The sequence below is a fragment of the Eutrigla gurnardus genome (genome assembly GCF_963514095.1).
Source record: "Eutrigla gurnardus genome assembly, chromosome: 6".
Classification (NCBI taxonomy): domain Eukaryota; kingdom Metazoa; phylum Chordata; class Actinopteri; order Perciformes; family Triglidae; genus Eutrigla; species Eutrigla gurnardus.
Genome location: NC_139920.1, coordinates 29,463,881 through 29,487,963, shown reverse-complemented (window position 1 = coordinate 29,487,963; position 24,083 = coordinate 29,463,881). Strand labels below are relative to the sequence as shown.

General features: G+C 42.9%; 1 protein-coding gene across 1 annotated transcript in view; it reads right to left on the bottom strand.

Annotated features, from left to right (window-relative positions):
• notch2 (notch receptor 2) overlaps positions 1-21,824 on the bottom strand; it is a 41,752-nt gene extending 19,928 nt beyond the window's left edge. Inside the window, exons 1-2 of the mRNA XM_084011065.1 lie at positions 21,467-21,824; positions 11,387-11,468 (exon numbers count right to left, since the gene is read on the bottom strand). Of these exons, the coding sequence (XP_083867191.1) occupies positions 11,387-11,468; positions 21,467-21,539 (155 nt within the window). The 5' untranslated portion in view covers positions 21,540-21,824. The remainder of the gene's footprint in view (positions 1-11,386; positions 11,469-21,466) is intronic.
• Between the last annotated feature and the right edge of the window lie 2,259 nt (positions 21,825-24,083).

Here is a 24,083-nt window from a genome sequence, read left to right as displayed (position 1 = left end):
GAGAAGGAGATCACATCAGCGAGAGGCGCTTCCTACACAATGTCTCTTCAAGGACATTTTGACACGCTGTCAAGATGGTAACCGCTAACCCCAAGATTGCCGATTTGACAAACCTACTGTGAACCCTGAGCTGTTTCCCCTTCAAGAGAAAAAAAAGGGGGAAGCTGAACTTGGTGGAAGGGTTAAAGTGGTGCGAGTGATAGAAAAGAAGAAGTTTAAAAAGTAGAAGGATGCAAGGTAGAGTTATCTGGAAGTTGTTGACTGAAGCCTGGCAGGAACTAAAAACGACTACTGAAATGCACCAACTATTTGGGCAGTGTAATAGACAAACTGTATTCAAGCAAACACATAGTAATGCCATAATCTACAGAACTGTGTCCACAGTGAAGGTACTGAACCCTCCTTCCACAACAAGCTCTATGGCTAAAAGAAACGTTACACATATCCATGTGTTTTGATGACATTTATCTGTTTTTACCCCTTTCTTTCGATTTCTCCCCTTTCTTCTACTTCAGCAAAGTGATTTAGCCACAGGAAATTACAATATTGCACAATGTCCACTAGGAGATCTGATCAGAGGCAATGATCACTTTGACACTTTCAGTTCCTCTGTTTTCTCTCAGTCCCCTCCCACTTTCACTCCACACTTCTGTAATTGTAACACTTCGGTAGGGTGTGTGTGTGTGTGTGTGTGTGTGTGTGTGTGTGGGGCACATGGCAGACATCCCGTCTGGGGATTGTGGACGACAGAGCGACCTGTTGCCTCTTACACAGGCCTCTAAACCTGCCTCCCTAGAGGGGCTCTGGTAACATAATAGTAGAGAGGGACAACACCGTAACTAGCACACACATACACAGGCACAGAAATGAATCCCTTCTTTCATAACCACTCCAAATGAAAAAAAAAATGTGCTTATTTAAAAAATAACCACATTTCCAGCATGTAAGAACATAAAGGGAAGGATCAGAGATTAGTGTGATGAGACATATAAAACAGAAGAAACACTGGAGAAGGGAATTATTTTAATTTCACTTTTAAACTTTCTTATTAACTTTAATTTACCATTGGCAACACCCCACAGCAGCTTGAGCATATTAGGTTATGAGCACATGGGAAAGTATGACAGTCATGAATTGTGCCAGACAGTCTCACAGATCAATCACATCTGTGAGATTTCTAGTATATGATGTGTGAATCACCCAAAGTCTACAACAAACAACATCTGAAAAGAAATTCCCCATGTTACAGAATTAAGTGACGTGTTCATTTAATGCAACAAATATAGGCACTAGTTTGAGTCCAGATACACTGCCCTGCTGGCAGAAATGCTCTCCCGTGCACCAAAAACCGCTGATGAAAAGCACAATTTACTAGAGTTACGTAAAATCAGCCTGAAACATTTAGTTGATGACCGAGCCTTTTTTTTTTAAACATGAAAGTATACACTTGTTGACTGGTTTTTAAAGATTTATAAGCCTTCATCAGGGAAAAAAGACCAGGGGCTGAGAGGCATTATGAAGAAGTGAGAGACTGACTAAAGGCCCTTTCAGACAGAATGCGGTTTGAGCTGTGCCTGCCTCTGGGTTTAACACACATCCGGGTGCACTGCACGAAAAGGTCAACCATTGGAAATAATGGATTTGGTTTCTGAGCATAGTGGGACCAAAGTCACAGTCTGTCCGAAAGCCTTTAATGTGCTTGTTGGTTTTTCATAGGACTTTCTGACGGTAATAAAACCAGCCTTGCTTTTTTTAATGCATAGTTTATCTATCCCCAACATATTCTTGAAACAAATCTGCTATTTGCATTTACCCATGGTGCTGGTGTAAAGGTCAACAAGCTGGTGTATTAGTGACGTACGATCTTCAAAGAAAAGACAGATTTCATGCCTCTTCACCTCAACCCGGTCAGATTAGACATGGCCACCCTCCCTCTTTCCTGTCTCCGACCCTGTATCAGCATGTCTGCAGTGCAACCCCCCTACACAAATGCCTACACACACACACACACGCACATAAATACACAAACACAAAGATGTCCCTCCCCACTCTGAACACAAACACAGCTTGGTCATGATATCACAACAAGACAGCCGTCGTGGGAATTAGGGCCGCTTTCTTCTCCGGGACAACCTCTCCGCCCCTCTGAGGGAGTAATGACACGGCCTTCTTCCCCTCGACATGCCTCACATTAGCAGACTGTCACATAAAGAACACCGCGTCCAGGTTAATACCAGGTTTATGTTTCACTGGGAACGTTTCACACATTTTTACTGGTAGAAATGTGGGGACTATGAGAGGCTTTTTCAAAATACATCTACTTCAGCGTGATAGAGGGGAAATTTGAAGTGTGCTTTATTTAGCTTGATTGCCAGTCTTTTTTAGCATGCAATTAATCTTTTTGGATGAAATAGAGCTTCTTAGTCTGGTTAGAAAATCCCTCAGGGTGCTCAAGAAAAAATACTATATAACTATCGTCATCTTGCAACTTGACATGACCTTTCAATAATTATGTGCTACTTTGAGATATTTGGTAAAATTCCAAAGTGCTGACAGGATAGATGCGTCGTATTAAATTCAATCGCTGCTATCTAACCAGTGTTGACAGAACCCGATGCTGTGGCGTCAGGAAACGATACCACCTTGTCCTTCAGGTTTCAGTCCCAGATAGAGAGCTCGTTATTAGCCTCGGGCTGTATCACCAGAGCCCGCGGCAGACAGACAAGGCTGTGCATGATTCACATTATTGTCAGGGAGTGGTGTCTCACTGCGGAAGAGATAGCCCAGGACACTGATACAACAGTCTGTCCCTGAATGCAACGCTGGCTGCTGTGATTCTTCTGACATAAGTTCATACATGCAAGAATGTTCACACCGATGAAAGCACACGGACACCTTAACACACACACAGCTCCACTCTACTTTCATGAAAAACCCAGCGGCCAGGCTTTCTGCAGCCAAAGTCATCTATGGGATTCTTTGTTTTGCTCCATGAGGACTTTTTTTTCCTCCTCTTTTCCCCATCCTTCTCTTACTCTGTGCAATTTCCTGCAGCCCTTCTTTCCCTCTCTTTCTCACTCCTCCACCTCTCATTTCTAACCCACTCTTGAGGTGTCAGGTTTCTACAGCTGGTTCACATTAGCGCCCCCATCTCACGCACACCCCCTTCCCTCTCTGCACTCCTTCTCCCCTTCGTTCTGTCCCTCCTCCTCCTCCTCCTCTACCTCATGCTGACCTCTGCCTGTCCTGGCTGGCCGTGGGGGTTTCAATGAGTGGAGAGGGGTGGATTGATTCTCACCCACTCATGTAATGTCTCCCGCCTCTTTCATTCCTAATTCTTATGTCTCAAGCTCCCATACTCTCTCATTCTCCTCCCCTCCTAATGCCTCTTATTACTCCTTTCCTTTGTGCCAATTATCTCCTCCTACCTCTCCAGCTTCCTCTCCTCCACTACAATCCCACCGCCACCTCCTCCTCAAACCGCTATTCTAGTCTAAGCAACGCTTAATAACTTCATCATGCTCTCTGCCTGCGGCTATCGCAGAGAAACAGTGTGAGAGTTGTGGGAGAGCATAAACCCGCTCACATTTCAATCCCTGGATCATTCCCTGGCTTGGCGAGAGCATAGGTGGCCTATTCACCGTACTGCAGTGCTGTGTGTGCACGCATGGACGTCACAAGTCGAGTACAAAACACGTTACTGCTGGCTTTGTTGTTGCTTCAATGCATCGCCTGTGTTAGTTTAGTGGTGGAGGTAGATCGGGAACTAAGAAATCCTGGGCTTGCCACATATTAAATTGTGTCCCTGGGAGATTATTTTAAGAAAAGAGACAAAAGCTCATGTATTGGATGGGATAGTTCATTAAAAAGATCTCCTGCTATTCAGCATATAGTCTATAGATGAGTCCACCATAGAGTAGACAGCCCAGATGCCAGGACTTGAGTTTTTTTAACAGGGCATTATAGGCTGGGTGATATGGTTGAAATCATTATCATTCTTTCTGATATTGATCAAAAATAACTGCCATTCAAAACAATGTGTAAGACCAAACTCTCCATATGTGTGAATCAAGAACTCCCTTCAGACATTGAGATTTCTGTTCAGTCATATCAGACCCAGACCTCAAACGAGGGTGGGGGGGGGGACCTGGTTGTGGAGCTACTAAGACGGGTTCGAGTGCGGTAATATTTATCTCATTGGGGAGGTACACCACCAGCGTCTGTTCTAGCTTGACTCAGCAATGAATGCTTTCACACCGTTTCTTTTGAGAATACGGGAGCTTTGCTCGACTTACATAGATGATGTAAATACAGAGAAGATGTGTAATTGTTAATGAAGTGTGTGGATCGGTCCAGCAATGGGAAGCTGGCAGCAGTTAGCCCCATACATCAGCTAGTGCCACAGAGGAAAGGCCTGTCCGAATGTTCGGAAAAATTTAACTGCACATACGTAGATGTAAAGGTTCAATTATGGGTTCTTTTTTGGGGGAAGGAAACTATGAATCTATTACTTAAACAATCGTTAGTAGCAGTGTAGTTTTACTGGGCTGGATTTTTTGGCAAACTCCACTTCCCAGCATATTTTTTTTCTTCTTCTCGTTTTCATACAGAAGAGCAGAGGCAGCAGAAATAAGATCACAGAAGAGGTGGGTAGAGAGATGCATGAGAGTGATGTGGTTGCAGAGAAAGAAAGAAAAAAAGGGGGGAAGGTGGATAAAGTAAACAGAGCGCAATGAGGTACAAGTAAAAGCCAGCAAAGTAATGAGAGAGTGAGGCCCGAGAAAAGGAAGCCAGGCAGTCTGACTGAAAAGCATCAGGGCAGACAGAATTATAAGAGCGTAGAGCAGGGTGGAGTCCAAACGAGGGACATGTGGTAAAATCTCAAACTGGGTTTAGAAACATGTTCAAAAGGACTCGTCTGAGAGAATGTGGTACACAGCACGGGACCCATTTTCTCTCCCAGCGCTCCATCTGCCAGCCTCTCTACGTTGTTCTGTCATTATCCTGTTTCTGGGGTTGTTTAATGTGGAAACGCCAATAATAGGTCTGTTGGCCTATAACATTTTTCATTTTAGAATGTATAAAAAATGTGTTTTTTTTTAAAGAATACAGTGCCCTGCTTTAGGTCACTTTGAATAACTTTGAATTGCTAGTGTTAACCAAATGTGTCACTGCTGCCCACCCGAGGAAATTCTGCTTAGAGCTTCCCACAGAGACGGAAATTACATTTATTTTATGCATTCCATTGATTTATATAATATAATTTAATGACTAGCTCTTTTTGCAATTAACTGAGTGAAGATGCACTTGAACTCTTGATCCTTTACATCATGTAGCATGCATAGCGAATGTGTGACCTTATGAAAAAAAAAACAGAACAGCTATTGACCCCACAGTGTCATCATCAATGTGTCACAGAGGGCCACTTGTCACCTCACTGTATGTGGGTTTATGACCTCGTTGCTACATTCCCCACTGGTTTGTAAGGCTTCCTCTTTCTGAGAGCGATGACTCTCGTCTCCGAGCAGCCTGGTGTGCATCTGCTTGTTTGTGCGTTTTACTCTGTTTGTTTTTGTGACCCGTGTCTTTTATTGAGGTGAGCCTCAAAAAGAGGGTTAAATCCCAGTGACCTATGACAGCAGGCCATGTTAGCACTGGTGCTGAAAGGACCAGTCCATTGATTAACTGGCAACTATTTTGGTATTTCATTCATATTAAAGTTATTGATAAAGAAAAAATACAAGAAAGCTGCTTTTCTTTTTCTTTGATTAATGGATTTTTAAAAACAGAACGACTACACGTCCACCATCTGAACACTGAACCTGACGTTGTGTAAATGTTAAGTTGAGAATTTTTTAAGTGGGGTTTTGTGAGGTCAGTGTTTTACCTACAGTTGATGGCACTAGTTTAGAGACATAGACAGGAGTACAGGAGAATATCTTTAATACTTTGACCACTTTACCTTGCTACTAGACAGCCCTTTCCGATGGGAAGCTGAAGCGGTTATATCCAAATAGGTATTCTTCAAAGCCACGAGAATCCCTTGACAAAACCAGTAATTTTATCTATGAGAGCATGCTGGTCTACCGCTGCAGAGATCAGTTTGTGTTACTGAGTAACTTTGGTGAATCTGAACCTAACCCTTTAAAACAGTTCCTGTTTCCGTACTACTGTCTGTTTCTCCAAACTAGGAGCTTACAGCCATCTTCTGTAGAATAAGTATCTCAGACAACCCAAATTCAATAACCCAAACTGCACCGTTGACTGAACTTCAGACCTCTCTGTGCCAACGTGTGAAGTTGCCCTAAGCTCAAGGTGCCCCTTAGACACACACAGAGCACACACACACACACACACACACACACACATAAACACAAAGAAACTCTTATCATTGTGGTTCCGGTCGAAACCACATCTACAGTGCTGTGAGCAGGGCTGTGGGAAGGAGCGTAAGAGTGGGAAATCATTACCGTGGGTTCCAATCTCCTACTCCAGTGTTTGTTGTCTTTATTTCGGATCATATGCCTAACCCACATCAAGTCTGAGTGTGTGTGCCCGAGAGAGTGAGTGCTGTGTCTGCTGTGGAGCAGAGTAGAGGAGTGACTAGTCTAAACCATTATCTGCCATCTATCGTCTTTGTTTATGTGCTTTTCCCTACTCTGGTACCCCCTTTTTAAACCAAAAGACACATCGGGAGGAGATGTGGATGTGAAATGAAACCACAGCTTTCTGTGAGGTCAGAAGGTAACACACTGAGATTGAGACTGACAGACAATGGACGCCAGAGCAAAATATCCTCAACAAAGCTCCATAGAGATATGAACCAGAGACGGAGCAGGTATGGCTCATAATAAAGGTAAGAGGGGCGAAGATCTCGACAATAATGGGGCTGTGGGAGAAGGATTAAGAAGCCCAGTGAGTTGTGTCCAGAGGCATCTGAAATCCCTGAGGCAGAGGGAGGGACAGAAGCATGGATGGATGAGTGACAGTTTGATGAAGGAGGCGTAGCAAGAGGGAAATTACACTCCTCTCTCTGCACTGCTTCTCCCTTGTCTGCCTCGTCTCCCCCCACCCCTCCACTGCTCTCTCATCATTAGTAAGGAGTTGTGCTCGGAGGTATTCCTCCTCAAATTACCTGAAAAACAGACATCCTCTTTTCTTTTGGTCCTTTCTCTTCCTCTGTCTGCCCTGCAGGCAAATTCTGCCTGTTAGATCAAACAGGCAGCAGGTCTGCACAACACAGTAACTCTCACCTCTCACTCTTAAAAAAGACCCTCTTTTTTTAATAAACATAAAAGGCATGACAGTGACTCTAAGAGCAGAAGAGAGTGAGAGAAAAGAGGCATTGAGAGGGGGGGGAGTTAATCAGTTTGCACCATAGCCCAACAGCAGACAAAGAGATCTTGTTCTGGAGGGAAAATAGGGTTTGGACAACATAATGTGCGTAGCCTCATTCTTGCTTGGACGGCTCAGGTATTAAGTCAGTGAGCGAGACTCCATGTTATCCTGCATTCACATGGAATCAGGCAGATGTTAGATGGCAGACGGATGGCATAACGCAACCCGTGTGACAATATGTTGCTATGGTGATAGAGTAAAATATATTACATGAAATGTCTTTTGATTTATGTAATTGTTCTAGTAACGTATGCAACTATAAAATAAAGCATTTTCTTAATATTCATCGGGTAAGGGACATTCGCAACATCCAGTTGCAAATTCCCTGTGCAGGACAGCAAAAATGTAAACTTCTTTATCTTTGGAAAGGATCTAAAGTTACCGTTGCCATCCTCACCTCATTTTACTGTCCTGCCACTAACATGAAATCCAATTTGCCGTCTATGCAGCACGAGTGTTGGGAATCCTCGGTGGCCAACAAACAGGACCACTGTTTCTATGCACTGCTGCCTTATCAAAAATAGAGTATGCCTTCAAGTTACAAACGCTTACCATTAAAACTTGTGACATGCACAAATCTACAGAGACACACTCCCAACACACCTTTTTCTCACACCCAAAGGCTTGCAGTGTCACCGGTTAGACGGCTCCCTGCCCTGCGACTCAAACCTCTCCCATGCACTTCAACTCTCTTTAAAAACATTCTTTGTGTCCAAACTTAAGACACCTGAGCTTCCATTGCAAACACCAAAATGTACAACGTCAATGTCATTATCTTGGGAGATGGGAGAGGGTTGGAGGGCATGGAGATTTGCCATAACTTCCAGGCTGTGGAAACTCTGCAGAAGAGGCAAGTTGCACAGAAGCTCATTCTGTTGCCAATCAAAACAGGGCCTCGTCTTCTCCGTGCAGCGAATATGAATATCAAACAAAATTTACTTTTTGTTATGGACTTTTACTGTTTCTACAAAAATTGCATATGGTTAATAGCATGATGACAATTTTGCTTCCCACCCTTGTAATTAAAACAGGCTGGCTAATTGGATAAGAAATGTACAAAATGTCTTGGAAACCAGATTTACTTGTCCATCAGTTGTCCACAGACAAATCATATTAAATGTCCGTTTGATTATACGGTTCCTCCCAGTGTGACCCCAGGTGTGATTCATGTGACATGGCTGGTCTGAGCCCAAAGGCCAAAGCAACTGTTGACTTACAACCGGCTACCTTGAATACACTGAGGAGACTAATAAACACATAATTAGATTTTTACACAATGAGTCTTTTGATCAGTGGCACAGTGCAGATTGGGTGGGAGCACACGGGACAGAGGCAAGTGTGTGCATATGAATGTGTGTGTGTGTGTGTGTGTGTGTGTGTGTGTGTGTGTGTTTGTAGTTGTTTCTGTTTGCTTGTGAACCACAAAACAAAATTGACTGAGTAGTAAATTGGTCTAACAGGCCTACGCCCTGTCAGCTGACTCTTCTCAACTGAGAGACTGGTCTCTGTTTGTCTTCAGGGCAAGAGGCCTCTCTGCTGGTTTTATCTTCAATATCATTTATTTCATAGAGAAAAAAATGACTTGAGGAAAGGAGACAATTTGGCTGGGCAAGAGCACAAGTAAATACTGTATACTGATAGTAACAGACTCAAACAAAAACAAACAAATATCATTAGCCAGACTATTATTCAGAATTGCAATTAAATAGAAGCAAATATAAAACATCTAAAATAAAACCTGAGAGGATGTGGTTGAATCTTAAACCGCTACAAATGTTTTAAATGTTGTTTTATATACCAGAACTACACCAGTATTGGCATAACATCCTGTTCTACTGGTATTGTATGCCTGTCTCCCCCATAGACAAAGCTCTGAATTTGGCCGTGATGATGGCCTGATTTTTGATTCAGTCCTGCAAAACATTTCCAAAATTTAAAACTAGCTATCTTGATCTATTCTTGAAAAGGTCATCCTAGTCTATGTTTCATCATGTCTTTATTAACCCGCAGAGCCACACACCCACAATGGTTGAATCACTGCAGCAAGATCCTATCACATCACAACCATCCTGGCCTCACTTCACTGGATGGCTGACTTTAGGATCCTCTGTCTAAACAGAGTTGACTAGAAGAACGTTAATATTAGGGCTGCCAATCGAATCAGATTAATCACAAGGTAGCTGTGGATTAATCACGAATAATCACTATCTGTAAATATATATGAAAAATTCCCATTTTCTCTGTATATTGTTGTGGGAACGGAAAGATAAATGACAGAAAGAGTTTATGCGTTAATGTGAAGCCTCTACAAATAGCGATGCACCAATACCACTTTGTTTCAGACGAGTACAAATATTTAAATTTCAATACTTGCTGATACATAGTACTGCTACGTAATAATACCATTATCAATATATTATTATTATAACAATAACTTTGTGTTTTCCTGATATAAACAGCAGAGTGTGCAGTAGAGACATTCATAATTAACTGTCAGTTACACAGTTAAAATAAATATTCAAAAAGCTCAGAGGAGCAGCTCATCACTGAAAGGAGAATAGTGCTGGTCCACCTTAAAGATCAGCCCACCTTAAGTGTGATTGAGACAGAGTTTTTCCTTTTTTTCAAACTTCATCCCTGAGGCAGTTGCTAATGTTGGGGCTAACTGCTACATTCACAGCTGTAATGCCATCACAGCTGCTCTCTGTAAGTGCACCGCGGAGCATGTGGATATATGCTATATATAAGATATTCCAACCCGTTCGCACTGCCAAGGCATCAAATAGTGCAGCTTGGTCAGTGCACATTTAGTGTGAGTGAGAACGTGTTGGATATTCATATCCTGCACCTCTAATCGGATGCAAATAAGGCAATAAACTTCAGGAAAGCAAACAGAAAATCAGACATCACATTAAAACTGGATGGATATAGCACTTTGAAAAGTGGCAGCAAAGTTCATTGTGTCAATAGAGCATGGCCTCCCCCTTTAAAAATGAATGGTTTACCAACATCTACCAAAACTGACATCTTTTTACCACACAAAGCCGATGACCCCCTTTGCACCTGCAGTACAATGTTGACGTGACCTTCAATTAGATCGGGAATGTCAAACACCGATTAAGGAATGTTGCTTTCTGCTTTTTACAGAAGTAGCAGAGTGTTGAAATTCCAAAAGCGCTGGGAACAGACACCCAGTGAGATTCACATCACATTTGATGAAATATGAGCAGGTTCATGAACCAGCTTTGGTGTGTTTTCATGGGGAATTTGGCTCAGGAGTGGCAATGCAATTAGAAAGATAGCTCAGTCTTAATTACAAACTCGACTTGGCTGTCAGAAAGTGGAAGGCATAGATCAACCGGGCCACTGCTCTTCTTTACACACACCACTGGTAGTAGCAGAGAATTCATCTATGCAGACTATGTCCAGTTTCTAAAACAACAGGGCATGAAAGAAAGGCTCCACTAACATGTGTGGTAACATGGGTTCTCCTACTTGCCATTTTGGATTGAGTTTCAGATGTTTTTCTTTCTCATCAAATACACTGAATAGGCTACTTTCTCATGTAATAAAAATATCTGGTCATCGTCTCGACATCCCCCAGCTACAGCTAATCAGTGGGCTGTATGCCTGGAGCTATCAATTCTATAGCAACAGGAGAGTAAGTCACACAATCCCTGAATGTCCTAAATAACATCTTGGAGGTGGGAGTGTGTGTATTGGTATTGTTCCCAGTACTGGTGTACTTTGTCCAGACAGAGCAGTCTTTTATTCCCTCTTCCGCTCCTGAGCAAAACCTCATGGTACTGTAGACAGGCTGGGATTTGATTTGAAAACCCTATTTCTGTGCTGGCTTTCACATCCAACAATCCCCTAATGTGGTGTTTCTATCGCTCTGTTCATATTTTTGTTTGTGTTTGGGATGACAGCATGGTGTGAACTAAAAAACCCTGTGTGTTTGGTCACGGACTCGGCTTGCCAATCTTACCTGCAGTATTCGGTGCCATTGCTGAAGGTCAGACATGTAGCGTTGTTAACACAAGGTGCCTTATCATCAACACACTGCAGAGCTGCAAGAGACAAAAGAAGAGTGAGAGACTGGACAATCAAAGAGGCACTTCATAAAACTTCACATATTGGCAATATTTTATGGTACATTTTTATAATTAAACCAAGGTTTACAAACGTTTGAATTCAAATACTGTACCACATGGAGCGATGTAAAGTTAATTTTCACATAGTAAGAAGATTTCAGGATAGTCAGTCTGCACACGTTTGTATATTTTGAAAACAACTGCTCCCAAATCTAGTTAGTTATCCACAGTGTTCGATGCGGTTTCCATCATGTCCAGTTCTTATCTTATTGTTTCTAGACAAAGACATAAAAGAGACACCATGACGACGTTCATGTGCATCAAATAAATAGCCTGTTTAATTTAGTAGAAAGTTCCTCACAAGCTGGGTTTCTCGAGCCTTGCTTGGTACTGCTCCAAGCCCCCCCCCCACACACACAAACACACACACACACACACACACACACACACACACACACACACACACACACACACACACACACACACACACACACACACACACACACACACACACACTCCCCTCCACATATTCTAAAAGTTTCACCTCCTTCCTCATTCTTACATAGATAATGCAGAAGTCTCCCAATCTATATAACCAACTATGCAAAGCCAGTCTGAATCAGCCAGTCTGAAATCAGCCTGTGGTCACAGGGTGGCCAGATGGGCAGGCAGATAGAAATTAGCCTTGACGAAGACAACAAAGCGTAACTATCTCCCCGCCAATGAAAAAACTCCAGCCAGACACATCAGTTATTGTGTGGCCCGCCAAGTAACACATGGCTCAAGGAGTCTTCAGGCACACCAGGCCGGCCCAACATGAAGTGTGTTGTTTTGGATCCTAAATGAAGGAAGCCACTGTTGAATGTGTGTGTGTGTTTAACTTAATTTATAGTCTCCCAAGATTATGAATCCCCACTTAGCAGAACAGAGCTCTTTGTACAAAACTGAGGGTATGTCAGCTGACTTTGAAGAAACGCCAACAATGTCTTCACGAAACAGTCATTGCATTACAGGAAGTGCGCTCAGCAATGGTGTTACTTCCTGCGCCTAGATTAATCAGTGTCATCCAAGTTGAGGAGCCTTTGAGAAGAAGCGTTAGCTATTAATAACCCTGCTTGCTATGGTTTTGTGGTGTTTTAAGTTACACGTAGTTTGCTATCAATTGCTTCACATTCTGGGTAGAGTGTCTGAACTGGTCAGAGAGCGTGGGCAGAAGATCGCCTCAGAGTCAGACATAGCCCATTTGACATGGGGATACCATCCGTAAACCACTGTGAAATTCATAATCCCAAAAGCACGCACACACACACACATGCATGTGCACAACTGCACAGACATCCACTGTAATAAAGCATGAGTTGATATCAAGCTGTTGCAGTGCTGTGCTATTTTGGGACTCTTTCTGTACTGAGCAGTCATACAGTATGCACACTTACCATGGCACAAGCCACAGACACACACACACACACACACACACACACACACACACACACACACACACACACACACACACACACACACAATAATCATGCACACATAACAAAATGCAGACTGCAGAAAATCCACCTTTATGAGGTTAGACTTGAGAAACAGTGGAATTTTTCACTTTTGATGTTGGTTATGCATGTTATATCTACTTAATATATATTAAAAGGGACATAAATGATGATTGCAGTAAATCTGGCCCAACACACCATAGGGTATGGTGGATACCATTCGTGCACACTGTGACAAAATCAGCAAAAAAAAAAGAAAAAAAAGAGAGAAATGCCGAGGTATAGGAGGAAAGGTGGAGAAGACCAATGCATTAGACAGAGGGAGTGAGAGAATGGAAGCAAGACAGCACAAACCGGAAAAGGCTCCTGTCATCCCCTGACTGGTTTGACGAGCTTCCCATGCACACTGTCGTCATGCCAGACGCAATGATCTTACCACATTTGGGACAGCCTGCCTGCTATTGCACAATGTTGACACACACGCACACACACACGCACGCACACACACACACACACAGACACAGACACAGACACACACACACACACACAAACCAATTACCCCATGATATACAGGTCACATTTCACAATTCCCAGACTGAAACTTTTCAGAAATCTGATTCTCTCAAGGAAAACAAACAAATTGTTCACACACATTTAAATGACTGACCCGTGTATTTTGGTGATATCACCAGTATTGTATCCTCTCTACCTGGCTGTTCTCACACTTCACTATCAATGAACCATGGACAGGAAAAAATTCCCAGGAATGAGAGCCTTGATAAGCCCCAATCGACAAAGTCAACAGTGAAACTACAGGCAGATGGTGTGAGCTGAGAAAAAACAGCTAACTAACCGAGTGCCATTATTTAGACCCATCCTGATCAAAAGTGCACATTCCTTTTCTTACTCACTACCACCACATCTTCCAGCTTTGTGTGTGTTGTGTTTATTTGGTTGTGATGGGGGAAGAGGCGTTTGAGAGGAGAACAAAAGCAACAGATTTACAATGTCTGCAATCTGGTGGGACTAGGAGGAGTGCTGTGTGTGAGCCCTGCTGAAGGAAGCTGATGTCTTTATGCACAGATGTCTAAGTGCTTTTTCTAGAAATCTATCCTCAATGACCTCAACATGATAATATTAGTAACTTTATCTGTATAGCACTTTTTCAGACATAGCTACAAGGTAGTGGTTATGTGTTTCCATCCACCTGATTTAATGTAGCAGTCTGGTTCTGTGGCTGGTCATGGACAAACAATACAACTATGCACATCAATACCTGGTGTTTTCACCTTCCGCTATGCAACACAAGCTACTGGAGGTATACTGAATGTGTTTTCAGGGGAGTGCAAAATCAAATCAGTGGTCAAAATCTTCTATCGCAATATAGGTTCATATATTTGTCACAATACAGTATGTTTTCTGGTAATATCAGTAAATAGCAGAATCAGAAATACTTTGATTTATTGATAAAACAAATGGTAAATTGGTAAAAGGAAAGAAAAATGTGTGTGACTTGCTATATACAATCCCAGCAGCTCAATAAAATTCACCAGGCACCTCTGGATGATGTAATGACCTCACACAGGATGACATTTGATTACCCAGCATATCTGGGCAACACGCACAAAGCTGCAAAAGTGGTTATTTCACAAAGGACCATTGTTAACTGTTTAATTATTGCGACCTTGTTAGCAGGCTGAAGATTGCATTAAGCTCAAAGCACCACCTTTTCCCATCACAGCCTCACAGAGCCGTTAGAAAGGCTGTGAACTCTCACCTTTGTTTCGTTATTATTATTTAAAACAACTTCTGTGCCAGTGATTCAGCGATGCACATTTTGCAGCGGCGGCCTGGTTTTGGTAACCTGCCCCCACTGCTGTGCTTCTTTGTTTTTTTCTTCATTTAACTTTTCTCACTTTCTATTACTAGAAGCATCTACTGAGCCTTCCCCACTGCAAGAGGGCTGTGGTTTAAGTAAACTTCTGTGAACGGCAGCGAACCACAACTACTTTTGGATACTTGGTGACATAAAGTAAAAATACGTTTAAACCATTCTCCTCTCGTCAAAACTGGCTTATTTTTCTGTGAGAATCCGTAATTTAAAATGCAGAGCGTCTAAATTAAGAGAATGCAGAAATCACAGTCCTTAATGGGAAAAAAAGGAGAGGTCAGGTTGTTGTGCACAGCTCGCATTACACTGGTTCCTCCCTCAGCACTCGCCACTGCTTTGTTACAGACACCACAGCAGGTCCCTAGACTCATGTCATGAGAAGAAAAAAAGACCGTCAAAGAGGCAGATAGAGGAGGAATGAGGGAGGGAGGGAGGGAGGGAGGGGGGAAATAGATGGGCTTTGGAGCTAATAGCTGAGGATTGAGAAGGGAAGTAATTACGAACCACAGACAAAGACAACACACGAATGGGTGTCCCTGAGCCTTGGCACACGTCCATACAGCAGAGGGCAGGAAGTTGTTCGCGCTGAGTGAGGAAGTAACCCCATTTCCTGGAATTGCTGTACAAGCCTCTATATCCAGCAAGCCAAGCAGTCGTCATGGCAACTTGCAATAAAATACCCTTAGCTCAGCATGGAAGGAGGGAGAATAGGCTCAAACTAAACACTATTAGCCTGAGGGAAGCTTTATTGGCCCACACAACCAGCAGAGGAACCGAGTGGACGGACCAAGCTGGAGTTAAAGGCTTTCGTCTCTCAGGTCAACTTCAGTTTAGAGGGTGGTGGCATACTGTAAGAAACAAATCAGCGTCCGCAGAAACGGCAATGGTGTGTCATTACCAGGACTGTCTCGAGTTCATCTGGTGGATCTTCATCAGGGCAAATGAAGACATTCTAAAATGCAATAGTATCTGCGTTATTAGACCTGACCCACTTCCCATCCTTTGTTTGACGTAACCCATTGAACTCCAGTTATACCAGCTTTTAAAAAGCAGGATGACTGATGAATGAATAACTAAATTATCTTCAAAGAAGCAAACTCCTTTAAGGGATAACTCAGGGCTTAGGTGCGAGTGTGTGACATTGAGTATGAAGTTAGCAATAATGTCATAGCAGTGTGTGTACAGTTTAAGCTGAAGAAATGCTACAACTCCTCAAGACCCAAGCCAATTTCCTATGTCTTAGTTTCCACCTGCTAATTTAAAGGGAAGGGGGTTAGCACCGTTAGCAACAAGTTCAGCCCTGGCCTACTGCTGGTGAAGTGACGTTCATGCTGGACCAGCTATTCTCATTTTAGAAACAGAAATTCAAGAGTAAACCACAGACTAGCATCATAGAGCTAAAGCTCTGAAAGTGAAATTAAGATGGAGGATAAACATCTTGACTGGGACAGCCCCAGTAATTACCGTCCCAACCTCCCAACTGAGACGGTCGCCCTGCTGTTCTAATCACTTGGAAAAGTTGGGAGAGTCTCAACTAAAAGTGTGTGTGTGTGTGTGTGTGTGTGTGTGTGTGTGTGTGTGTGTGTGTGTGTGTGTGTGTGTGTGTGTGATGGAGGGAAAAGGGAGAGACGCACAGAAACAGGGAAGCAGAGCAGGCAAGGCAAATTTAGGGACTTTCCCTTGGTCATTCATACGCTAACTTTTTTTTCCAGTCAAAAATGTTATTATGATTAAAAATAATCAGGACTATTGGGCAGGCGTGTTCAGTAACATGACAAGGTTTTACATTGTCCCCAGTAACTGGCAGAGCGGCTCCGTCCACCCAGTTAGAAATGCGCCTCACAGACCCGGTTTGTGAATTTGAAGACAAGCCAGCATGGACTGTTCTCTCAGGGTGCACTCACACCAGGGCCAGTCGATCCGTACCATGCTTTGGCAGGATTCCCCCCCCCCACAGGGGGGTCCCCCGCTGGGTTGCACTCGGCCCGATTGCCTGTTGTACATACGTCGTTATACGACGGCTTGTTGTTTTCAAGGAGCGCGTCTCAAGTCATCACAAGAGAGAACAACACAGAGAACAGGACTGAAACTTTACTGTCACGTCTGCACATATTTCTCTAATAATGAGAGATAATGAGTGGGACGGCCTATAGATTAAAGCCTACATCATGTCCACATTGTGTTCCCGTGCATGTGCTCGTGCATGAACCGCACCAGACTCAAATCCACCTCTTCCAAGCGTGCCGGGCCGAGGAAGCGGACCGTTCTTAAGTACGGAACGGAGCGGTCACACTGGACAAACTATCCGGACTTAAGGCTCATTCATGCCTGGGCGCCGTACGGTTGGTGTCGTGAAAGTGTGCCCTTAAGAGGACTCAGGGTTTGGCATCACTTATTCCATTAGTTCCTTAGCTTGCAACTCTGATTCATTTAGCTAGCTCACGATCTGAATGCTGAGACACAGGCTGACAAAGCTGTAACTAAAGTCAAATTCCCTTTCATCCTATTATGTTGACTGTTTTTTTCCCCAGAGTATTCACACCTCATGCTGTGACAGATTCCAGGAAAACTGTATTATCAGCTTTCATTTAGTTTTCCACCAGTATCTATGACAAAATGAAAAACCATTACTCAATATGTAACTGAACTCTTGGATGAGAGGTGAAGTTGTGCCTCTGATAAAGCTTTCAAATATAACTAATTCTGAGTATTATTTTTCTCATACCGAGATACATGGTTGGTTAATCATTAATATACCAAACATAAAGACTCTCCTCTCTGTTTTTCTTCTTTCTGACTTTCAGGCAAAATACAACCCTTTCATAGTTAATCAGAGCAGAGATTTAAACAGTAAGGAAAGGGACTACTGCCTGACCATGAGTCCATGTCCCACCTAAGTCTAACAGTCTAATATCCACAGCCAAGAACTGAAATGAGAGTTACTATATATGCCTCAAAATGACTGCTTGTTACGTAGGACTAAACTAATACTGCGACCCCTTACAAAGCGTTCCCTTCCTACCTGATGTGGCCTGCTTGGTTCATTACTCCATGCACCCTGCCTGCCTGTCTCCAGGATTACGGGGCTGTGTTGGCCAAGGAATGCAGGCCGGAGTAATTCCCTGTTAATTTGCTAACCTGTTCAACAGTGCAGACAGAGCGCGCTGTAATCCCCTCGACCTTCACAGCCACAAACATCACCTCCTATAGTAACAGTGCATGTGGTTCATGTAGGGCATGCAGCTAGCTTCATTCACATTTGGACTGGTATTTATTTAATGCGTGAGGATCAAAGTCAGTACGAGCAAACTGGTCGAGCAGGCTCTGGCCGCGGTATTAGAGGGAACGCAGGCCCATGACGAGGACTTCCACCTTGTGTGCTATGCATTCCAGCTTCAAGACCTTAATCACGGTAGTTGTTTAAGTTGACATCTATTCTAAGCCACCACACATGAATGGAATACAGACGCATGCATCTGGAGCACAGCACCACAGACATTCACCCATTGACTCATACTGTTCGACACAATATTTACGACTCTCTCCCACTACAACCAACAAGTAGAGGACCGAAACACATGTGGAGGCCTGGCTTGTTACTACATTATTAATCAAAAGGGTGGAGATGGTGGAACTGAATAGAAGTAATGGCAAAATGATCGCACTGAGACTACAGGGAGCCGATGTAAATCTATAAGAGAGAAACCAACGGGACAGCTTAAAAGAGTGTCAGAGATAACATGTCTTAGCCACATTATTAAAAGAGCCACGAGGCAGTGGGAAGAGCTGGTGGCCAGTAAATAATGCAGTGTTGTGGGCAGCTCAATAAATATCTTTGTCTTCCGAGCACAGGGCGAAGCATGGCGCAGATAAATCACATTTCACACCAGACTCCAGCTTGGACCAGATGCAAGTAAACCATGGGCGGCACAATTGCTGGCCTTTGTCCGTTTGTATCTATAACGCAGGACATACACACACGCAAATAGATACACACACGCATGTCAGCTGTCTGCGGCTTGCACTGCGCTAATATATGCACCCATCCACATGCCCACGCTAAAGGGGTAACACTGTGTCGTGTGCCACAAAGATGGCACCTACGCTTCCTCAAGAATCACATTAACAATCCACTAAAATGCTCTGCAGCCCAGTATTATTAACCATGTGTCTGCATCACTACAGGGTGTTCTTGGTGTTTACATGCCTTAAAATTATGATAAAAAATAAGAATGTTTTCTGTCTGGAAGACTTTAGCATCTGTTTTTCACCTCATGGAAAGCAGAGCAGCCGTATTTCTGACGGTATTGAAAATCATTCTCGATTGTGCCCTAACCTAGTTTTCGGCTCAATTGGCAAAGCAAACAACTGACAATTATTGGAAAATGCCAATGCACCCTCTGGTATGCCGTTACTGGTCGTTTAAGAATGTGTCACATGTCACCTTTTTTTCCAGTCAGAGCTGAGTAGCACTGCGAAAACCGTAAACACAGACATTATCATCTACTTCAGACTATAAATGCCCCATTTCCTCTGTCTCTGCAACAACATACTTGAGCTGCTGCTGTTGCCTGCAAAGTTCCACTGCACGACTTCACAGCAGGGGATCACTGATGTGGCCTGCAGTATAGTGGCCCTGCTTAGCAGTAAGGTCATGACTGTACCCCCCTAACTGAGCTGTCTAAACTAAATTGATTGGCTTGACAAGGGAGACAAAAAGACGTTTTTATGTCCCGCAGTTTAAACGCAATCCACTTTCATGTGCCATATTGGAGCTGTAACTGGCAGCTTAAGCTCATGTAAACCTGCTTCACATTAAAAGCTTTTAATCAGCAAACATCTGGCAGGCTTTTATTGTGAAAGGGCTTGAGGAAGTGCAGCTCAATCTGTCAGTATTTGATAAAAATGTTTACAGTTTTGTTGGAAAATAATTTTCAAATGTTGCAAACAAGTAAAAAAAACCTGCAGGCTACAGGCGCTTATTGCATTATGAGTAAACCTCAAACCTATTTGATTTCATTAAGGTAAACAACATCTTATTCCATGACAGCCTATCATAATATGGCAAACCACTTGTGGCACAATATTTGGATGTGCAACTTTAGCGGGGAAAAGGGTCGGTGAGGATGGAGCGAGGAAGGAAAAGAAATGCATGGTGCACAAAGTGTGTGTGTGTGTGTGTGAGAGAGAGAGTGCAAGAGAGAGAAAGAGAGAGAGGGGCTGAACAGAGAGGGAGGGAGGGAGGAATGTCAAACACCAACAACATTCCGCTGCCTCTCCTTGCACTGCCTGCAGCACTTTTACATTGTCTTTTCCTCTTTTGTGTAACTTCTCTGTTCACAAGTCACCTATAGTCTGTGAAAAACACGTGTGAAAGAATAGCAAGGCTGCATGTATCAAGTAGAAAAAAGCATTGTGGTATATCACTGGGAAGGCTGGTGCTGAGAAATCTAAATTCATGGGGGAAAAAAAGGTAAAATAAGTAACTCATGGTCCAAATTAAGTTTGCAAAATTGCAACCATAAATGCACTAATCCCATTGTATCTTAATCAGAGTAGAACAGTTACCATGAACTAACATGCATGCAATATAAACGAGTTACAGAGAAACAAACGTGCATGCTGTCTGTCAAATTTTTTTGTGTTTATTTTTTCACCATGTGCTTTTCACCCCATATTATTTCAGCATGTCAATGCAAGAGAAACTTTCATAGATCCGAGTGATTCCTCATACACCTAAATATTTCAGGACCTTTTTATTGGATTCCCAATTAATGGACACTAATCAGTGCCTGCACTAGAAAGCGAAGTGCCCCTATATATGCTGTATTAGATACTCACTGCTGGCAATTCTATGACAAATGAAGATTTGCAGATGGAATATCACAATTATTTCACACATTTCTTTGTAATTATTTCACAGTTTAGAGCCTTTACAGCTTACTTGCTTGACAGTTGACCCCAAAAGTTCTGAACTGGGTGGTCAAAGCATTTCCACTCTGTACTGAAACTTGAATATGGTGAATATTTTTTTATTCTCATCCCTGTCAGCTTCTATTAATTCAGCGTGGCAGTCTAAACACGGTTAAGTGTCCATTTTGAATTCTTTCTCTCTTGCTTCTTCCAACATCTGGGCAGCGGTGCTAATGAGCTCAGTCGTAATAGGTCACAGCATTACCACAGATGCTAACCATTTTAATCGTGAGAAAAACATATAAATTAATCATTTAATAATATAGATAAAACACCGTGAATGATGTTACTTAAAAAAAAAAAAGATGAGCATCACAGTGACGCAAGCAACATATAAGGAAGGATGCTACGTTAAAGAAACGTGACGTTAGCGAGCAGTTTATGGAACATACGTTAACTTGTACTAGTAACGTTTTACCACAGAATACGTCCTATAAGTTAGTAGTGACTTTAAGGAACATTTAAAGGGACTTTTCCTCCCCGTGGCTAGCGTACAGTCAGACACGAGTGTCCCAGCGGTGTGTGCTGAGCGGCGAGTCCGCCCCTCGGTAGACGCAGAGCGGCAAGGAAAGCGTTGCGGGTCGGAGACAACCACACGCGTTTATCAGTCTTACCTGAAGAGAGGTGAACGAAGCAGAGGATGAGGACTAGTGATTTGCCCGATGAGAAACCGGGGATCTGCTCCATATTTTCTGTAAAATCCACATAAGGTCAGCCAGCCCAAAGTTGAGCTGTCTCCCGGGACGGTTCGTTCTCAAAAAAAAAAAAAAAAAAAGTAGAAGAAAGTGTCGCTGGAAATGTCTCGCGCACAAGTTAGAGGCGGGAAAACTACGCGTAGCGCCCAGAGTACAACATTTCCGGATTTATTTTAACATATGTAAGACTTTATGTTAAAAAATAACGATTACAATAACTTCTCGTAGTCACACACGGCACCGCAAGTCTTCCACCTCTCTCTCCGTCCGCCAGACACTGAAGTCACTGAGAGCGAAGAAGCGAAAAACACATATCCTTCCGCCCAAAGTTAGCGGGGGGATCTATCGACGGCCGAAAAAAAAGATGAAAACATAAAAACGCGTACGTCTTTAATCACAACGGGGTTTTGTCAACTGTTTTTAAAATCCGTATTCCTCCATATGATTGTGATTGTCTTTATTATCCTCGACACGTCATAGAAACACGCCAGAAGTTTTCTTTCTCAGTGTGTCGCCGCGGCGGAGGAATTTTTTTCTCATTTTTCTAGGTCTCGGAGCCTGGTATGACTCAAAATTAACCCTTCAGTGATTTTTTTTCTTCTTCTTCTTCTTCTTCTTCTTTTCTCCTGTGAACTGCACGTTTTTTCCCCGAATCTTTGAACCACCCACTCGTTGCCTCCTCTTTGTCGTTACCGTAAGGTTCGATGCCAGGTGACAACCAGGGTCCACCGCGTTTTAAAGGTACTTTAATGACCACGAGAATCTCGACGGCGAAAGGCTTTGCAGAGGTAGAGAAGAAGAGGTGGGTGCTCGATGACTTCCAGTGACCTTTTAATTAACCCTCAACTCGTGTGCATGTTCAAATTAAGAGGAGATAGAGCAACGGAAAGGTGAGTAAATCACCTCATCAGCTGGTTAGTCACCACTTTCTCCAGTGCAGATATAGTTCAAGTTCAGCAAAGTATCTCAATTAAAGGAAAAGATACACATTTTATGTATTAGTTCTTTCCAGAATAGAAATATCCTTTTTTTTATTTTATTTTTTATGTTTTTGTTATCTAGAGCTGGAGTGATGAGTCAATGCATTGATTAGTCGATCAAAATACATTTCCATTAGTCATTCAAGTCTTTTTTGGTTCCAGCAAGTTAAATGTGAAAAATAGCTGTTTTTGCTTTAGATAGATAGATAGATAGATAGATAGATAGATAGATAGATAGATAGATAGATAGATAGATAGATAGATAGATGGATGGATAGATCATTGTAAATTGAGTTGATGTCATGATGCACTCTGGGAAATATTTTTTTAACTGCTTGATATTATCTTTCCAAATAATCCTCAGATCATTCAGTACAGCTCAGGTTGTCATATTCGGTGTGAGGTTGCCTACATAATACACATACACATTTGCCCGTGTTTTTCAGGCACATCTTTGTTTTATTTTTCTGGAGAGCGAGTCGATCGGTCAGCACAAGTGAACCCCCCCGACGCTGCCCTTTAAACTCCCTCATGCACAGATACGCTGGGTTTACAAACTGTTAGAGACCACACTGATCCCAAACTAATTATCCCTTATCAGCCTGAATGCACCAGGTGTAAATCACCGGCTCATCACAATAACAAGCCCACGTCTCATCCCAGTGATTTGTTTGTCTTTACACCCCGTTAGAGAAACACTGCGGAGCCTCCTGCTGCAGCGACCGGCCCTCTGTCCTCGGTTCAACCCTGCTGAAAGGCCTGGAGCCGGGGGGGGAAGTGATCTCCTCGGGGGTCCGCACTGACAATGCTTTTGTTGCTGTGGCCAATGTCAAGCTCTCGCTCTGCATGCGCTGGTTGGGTGTCAGGTGCTGGCACCACAACAAACGCTGCTCAGGCATTTGGTCAGATGCTGTTTTTTTGTGTTCTTCTTATCTCTCACCAAAAACACATAAACCCATTACCACAGATGCGTCGCTTTCTGAGTTGCACTTTTGGCTTGATACACGTTGATACTTCTGCTATTTCACGGTAACGCCATTAGTCATATGATCCTATAGATATGCGATACAAATCACAAAGGAGGATCACCTTGTTGTTTTTTTTGTCTGCAGTACTGTTTTCCTTATGATGTCACTCCAGATGTGGGCCTCTATGGTTTTGGGGAAGATGAGCTAAAGGAAGGGCGTGGACCTGCCTTGTGAGCAGAAAACGCTGATTAGTTCCTCCTCGCTGTTTTGCTGATGAAAAGGCTTCCAACACACAAGCCTGACACTGTTTCAAAGAGGGGAAATACACACAGCTCAGAGCTTTAAATCCCTCCGAGCCACCTCTGTATTAAATACATCAACAACCCCGACTTCACATCTCTTTTTTGAGATAAAAACAACTCAAGTGTATCAGGAAAATAAGAGCATAATTGACATAATGACACTTAAAACCATTTTTTTTATTAGCAGTAAACACTGTTAATGACTGGAAATGAGCATTAGTGTTTGGGGTTTCTACTTCACAGAGAAGTGAGGAAACGTTGCCTGGATCTGAGCCTGGTGAGAGAG